Here is a 6000-nt window from a genome sequence, read left to right on the forward strand (position 1 = left end):
TGAGGCCAATATATCTAGTTCAACTTCTTCAGGCTCTCAGCTAGTCCTCTTGTTTTCAGCCCCCAATTTCTCACATTGCTATGGTAGTGGGAGATCCCTCATCTTGTTGAAAATAAGTCTTAACTTGAAAAAATTGATTTTGTCTTATAGCATTGCTGAGAGGGCAAGTCTTGTAATAGTCACTTTGAATAAATATGGTCCCACAGTTCTGGGAGACATTTTGCTCTCCTGTGGGAAGTGCCCTCTAGGGATAAATACCTGTAACACATTTCCACCCTCTAACAGCTTGATCAAGTATTACTATTTCAAAATACAGACAATTCTCTGTGTAGCTGTATCTGTTGATATCATCTGAAAGGTGCATATGTTTAAATGCAAATTATCATTTCAACCCCTCCTCCTTTACTGGAAATAAGGAAAAGAAACAAACACACAGCCTTCTACTTCTTTCTGCACTGTGGTGTCTGCCCGGGGGTAGGCACACAGCAGAGGTGCCAGCTGGTGTACTGACTACTCTTCGTCCCTGGCTCCAGAGGACATGTGTGACACACAGGATAACTGAGCTCTGGAGTCTGATGGCTTGGGTTTGCCATTTCCACCACCTACTCAATTCTTCTAAGCCTCAGTTTGGCAATCTTCAAAATGGAAATAATGGGGTTTATGATATTGATGGGAGGGTTGGATAAGATAATGCCTAAGAAGCACCAGACACAGGGTACAGGCTTGCGAAGTGTTTGCTTTGTAATGATTACTACTACTGTTATTACTAAATGTCCCATTTCTCCCCCATGTGCCCACCCAGTGATCCACTACGAGGTTGAGATTTGGACAGGGGATGTGGGCGGCGCAAGCACCACTGCCCGAGTCTACATGCAGATCTACGGCGAGGAAGGCAAGACAGAAGTGCTCTTCCTCTCCAGCCGCTCAAAAGTGTTTGAGCGGGCATCCAAGGACACATTCCAGGTGTGTGTGGGCAAAGCAGTGGGGTTGTCAACAGAGGGCCCAGCAGATGTCTGAAAGTGGAGGGATTGGTTCTCAGCCCTGGCTTCTTATTAGAATCACCTGGGGAGCTTTAGGAAAAAAGGGCTGCCTGGTCTACGCCTGCATCAGTTAAATCAGAACCTTTATGGTTGAACGTGTTTTCTGGGAATGTTTCTGAATGCTTTACCAGAGATACTAATATGCTGCCAATTCTGAGACCTGCTGGAGCAGGTGATTCTAGTTTAGCAAAATACCGCACGAGACCCTTGGTTACTACATTCATTCCCAGCCTTGGCCTCCGATTCTACCACTCACTCAGCCTGAGGGCGGGGCCGTGCCTCCCAAACAGGATACTGGGAAGCTTGGGGTCTCCCCGCTGTGTTCTGAGGGCCCCAGGCCTCCTCACGTCCCTTCGAGTAGAGGAGAAAAAGAGATGAGAGCGCGAGCATGTTGTTGACAGGAGAGGAAGGAGGATGCAAGGGGGGTGCCCCTTGGGGCGGCACATGAATGTTTTATGTGGGACATGAGTGCGTGTGTGCATGTGTGTGTCTGCAGGCCTGTGTGTGCATGAAGCGTATTCATGCTGGCTGGTCTATGAGTGTCTGTGTGCCCCAAGCAGCTTGGCCCTCAGCAAAGAGTCCTAGCCCAGTGCCCAGCGGAGAGGGTCCTGGCTGAGCTGGGCCAGGGTCACAGGTGTCTGGAATGTTAACACTGAAGGGGCCTCCTGGAGTCCAACCCCTCATCACACTGCTGGGGATGCAGAGCGGTTCCCCTCTCTGAGCCTCAGCTTCTTTATCAGCTCAAACCTAGCTTCATAATACCTGCCTGGCCTGCTTCACAGCCCCTGGAGAGATCAAAATAGTCAAAGTCAGGGAAAGTACTTGGGAAATCAAGTCATGCAGATGTAAGAGCAGGGCATCTTCTGGATGTGAACAGACTGCATGGCTGCACATGGTGGTGGCTGCATTCATGGCTGGGCAGACAGATGGGGGGAGAGGGGACAGCAAGTGAGCTGGCTTGCAAGGATGCTGTGACCTGGAAAGCACTAGAGAGGAGATGGAATGTGCTGAAGAAGGGACTTACCGTATTGAGAGCCCATCCCCTATGTAGCTGAGAAAAATACGTTCCTCTTCCTGGGGGCCCTGGACTCCATTCTGGCTAATAATTTTCTCACAAAGATGGTTTTGGCTGCATTGTGTCTTCATGAACCAGGAGTCAGAAGGCCCGAGTTCTCATCTAGGCCTGGGCTCCAATTATGGGACACTGAACAACTCATAGGACAGCCCTGGGCCTCAGTTTCCCCAGCACACTAGCAGAGAACTGGTGGGACTGGGCTTTAAGGATTGTCAAACACCCAGGCAAGGGCCCATCAGCACAGGGAGCCCTAAGAGTGGCCCGACCGGCAGGAACTCCATGTGAGCTGTCCCCTGAGCTCTGCGGGGGCCAGACCACCCCTCAGTATGAGGCTCAGAACAGAGTGGCAGATCGAAGGCCAAGGACCTGATCCTCTGAAGCAAAGCTAAATCCACGGACACTGCCTTTTGAGCCAGCCACGTGCTAGGCCCAGTGGGAGAGAAAAGCAAGAACGAACAGTCCCTGCTCTCAGGAATTCCCACTTGATGTGCAGACACCAGAGCTCATGGGCAAAGAGGGCATCCAGGCCGGGCCAAGCTCTGGGCCCCTCCCCTCTGAGCTCCCAGGGAGAGGAGACGCTGGTGTGCAGGAGGGGCCTGGGGGAGACTTCTATTTTTTGAAAAATAACACTTATTTTTTGCTTCTTGCAAAATTTATATATAATTAATGCTGAAAAAAAATGTTTCGAAGGAGAGCACAGAAAAGCACAAACTAAAAAAAATAAGGTAATAATAAAGCTCAGGAATGAGAATGAATAGGTTTTAGAGGTAGAGGAAGGAATGAAGGCATTCTGCGTGAGGGAATAAAGATGAAGATATGGAATTAAAAAAAAAAAAATAGGAATGAGGGCTTCCCTGGTGGCACAGTGGTTGAGAGTCCGCCTGCCGATGCGGGGGACACGGGTTCGTGCCCCGGTCCGGGAAGATCCCACATGCCGCGGAGCGGCTGGGCCCGTGCGCCATGGCCGCCGAGCCTGCGCGTCCAGAGCCTGTGCTCCGCAACGGGAGAGGCCACAACAGTGAGAGGCCAGCGTACCACAATAAAAAAAAAAAAAGGAATGAGTGTGATGTGGTGTGTGTGTGTGTGTGTGTGTGTGTGTGTGTGTGTGTGTGTAAAGGGGGAAAGAGACAGAGGGAGGGAGACCATCTTTGCCCTCTGTACAGGGGTTTAGAAGGACACCCGCTTGGGGGGAGGGGGAGGCGGGAAGGGAAACCAGGCTTGTGTGCACGAGAGGAGCGGTGGCAACTTTGAGCTCAGAGGTCCCAGCCTCTTCATCCCACGCTCCTGGCGCAAGACGCGCCAGGCTCCTCAGGGGGCGGGGCGGATGCCACCTCCGACCCCCAGCCACTGCCCCGCGCTTTGAGCAGCTGGAGGCGGCGGACGTGGGCCAGGTCTTCAAGATCCGGCTCGGCCACACGGGCGAGGGCTTCAGCCCCAGCTGGTTCGTGGACACCGTGTGGCTGCGGCACACGGCAGTGCGGGAGGAGGACCTCACACCCGAGGAGGAGGCGCGGAGGAAGAAGGAGAAGGACAAGTTGCGGCAGCTGCTCAAAAAGGAGCGTCTGAAGGCCAAGCTGCAGAGGAAGAAGAAGAAGAAGAAGGGCAGCGACGAGGAGGACGAGGGGGACGAGGAGGAAGAGTCCTCGTCGGAGGAGTCCTCGTCGGAGGAGGAGGACGAGGACACCGAGGAGGAGGAGGAGGAGGAGGAATTTGGACCCGGGATGCAGGAGGTGATCGAGGAGTACAAGTTCGACGCCCACCGCTGGCTGGCCCGGGGCAAGGAGGACAATGAACTTGTCGTGGAGCTGGTGCCTGCAGGCCGAGAGGGTCCTGAGCGTAAGCCTGAGGAGGTGTCAGACGGTCCCCTGGGGGGTGGCAGGGAGGGGGAGGGTGCCCAGCTCTCCTCTCACGTGGGGGGCCCGTGGCTCTCCTCACCTGCCCTCTGCTGAAATGCCTCCACGGACAGTTCTTTGCTGGGGTTGGCATTGCCCTTGTCCTGAGACTCTTGGAAGGAGCCCTGGTATAACTCGCTGTAACTCCACGTGGGGGCCATCGGTAGGAGGGTTGCTGACTGTGAGTTTTGCCAGGACTCTCAGCCTCTTGGGCTTCATGGCAAAGGGAAGTCTTGGATAGGGAGGAGGGACGGGTTCAATTCTAGGTTAATGTAGATGCGGGTGTACCCGGAGGTCCTTCCTACTCCCACCATCTGGCTAGATCAGAGGGGTTGAGCCTCAGGTCCACCCCGAGGCCCAGGTGTCCTCAACACTGTGTGTTTTGTGTCCCCAGCCAACACCTACGAGGTCCAGGTGATCACGGGGAGTGTGCCCAAGGCTGGCACCGATGCCAATGTCTTCCTGACCATCTACGGGGAGGAATATGGGGACACGGGAGAGCGGCCCCTAAAGAAGTCGGACAAGTCCAACAAGTTTGAGCAGGGGCAGGTAGGGCTTGGGCTCTCTGACCCCAGGCGGTGGGTGGGACCCAGATGGAGAGAGCCCTGTGGTGATTCCTGAGGCAGCTCCACCCAGCAGAGCACTGCTGTGTCCAGCGGTGTGGTCTGTTCAATCCAGCCAGGTAGAATGGAAGTGCCTCTTCTGTAAGTACCGGCGCTTTGTGGTGGGGACCTAAGAAAGGCACAGGTGGGGATCAGTGCCAGGAAGCCCACAGCAACTAACTGGAGATAGTATAGGTAGCAGATGCTCAGGTGCTGAGTGAGTGGGGCAGGGGTTCAAGGAGGACGTGCTGGCCGTAAGATGGTGCTTCGGGGGGATCTTAGTGAGAAGGAGGGATGTGAACTGGGCCGTGGTGGGTGACTATGGTGTCCATGTCTAAAGATTACAGTGAGAGAGGTGTTCTCTGAAGATGTGACCGCATGACAAAGACGGGGGAGTGGAAGTGTGGAAGGCCAGTTGGAGGCCAGTGGGTCTTCTCGCTATGCTGTGGTTAATGCCAAGCCATGGTGGGCGCTGCCTCTGGGAAGCTTGACGGGACCAATTTAAGGGGTGAGGACATGAGAGCCTTGAAGGACAGGCTGAGAAGCCCAACCTGCATCCTGAGGCAGTGACGCCACGAAGGCTTTTGAGCATTTAGAGAAATGCATACCTCTCCCTCTTCTAGGTATAGTAGGAAAAGCATGGAAAAAGACATCTGTCATTCTTGTCCTTTGAGATTTTACTACATCTTCTGGCTAGACTGTCTCTCATCTCACCTTTCCCATTTCTGCCCCTGTCCCAAAGCCAGATTCCCTTATCAACACAGAGGAAAACCAGAAATAAACCAAATTCATTAAAAATACTTCTGGGCTCATTGCTTGATTTATTTCAGATATCCCCTGCTTTTTCCTTCAACACTGCCTTCCCATGACCTGAGAATCAGGATTTATTTCTGTGTTTCAGTACTTTCATTTAAAAATTATAGCCACTATGATGGCTGGCATTGGAAGAAAATTGCTATAGAGGGTGTAACTGGTACAGCTGATGAAATTTGAATAGGGACTGTATGTTAGATAATAGTGTGTTGACTTTAAGTTTCCTGAATTTGGTCATTGTACTCTGATTATATGAGAGTGTCCTCGTTCTTAGAAAATCTATGTTGAAGAATTTGAGTATAGGATCATGATATCTGCCATATACTTTCAAATGATTCAGAAAAAAAATAGAGAAAGGGCAAGAGAGTGTGGGAGAGAAGGCAAATGTTGCAAAATCTAGGTGAAGGGTATACAAAATTCAGTGGGTCCTGGTATCATCTGATTCCTCCAGTGCGCATGTGTGTACTTGTATCGTACACAGTCTCTCTTCACCTGAATGGTGAGCAGTACTTGTATCGTACACAGTCTCTCTTCACCTGAATGGTGAGCAGTACTTGTATCGTACACAGTCTCTCTTC

At 52.2% G+C, this 6000-nt stretch overlaps 1 protein-coding gene across 1 annotated transcript in view; it reads left to right on the forward strand.

The window, feature by feature from the left end:
• Positions 1-6000, forward strand: part of LOXHD1 (lipoxygenase homology domains 1) — a 201602-nt gene that overhangs the window by 100025 nt on the left and 95577 nt on the right. Inside the window, exons 18-20 of the mRNA XM_029227610.1 lie at positions 803-963; positions 3483-3951; positions 4402-4556. Of these exons, the coding sequence (XP_029083443.1) occupies positions 803-963; positions 3483-3951; positions 4402-4556 (785 nt within the window). The remainder of the gene's footprint in view (positions 1-802; positions 964-3482; positions 3952-4401; positions 4557-6000) is intronic.

This window comes from Monodon monoceros, unplaced genomic scaffold (genome assembly GCF_005190385.1).
Source record: "Monodon monoceros isolate NGI ecotype Baffin Bay Population unplaced genomic scaffold, NGI_Narwhal_1 Super_Scaffold_1, whole genome shotgun sequence".
NCBI classification, from domain to species: domain Eukaryota; kingdom Metazoa; phylum Chordata; class Mammalia; order Artiodactyla; family Monodontidae; genus Monodon; species Monodon monoceros.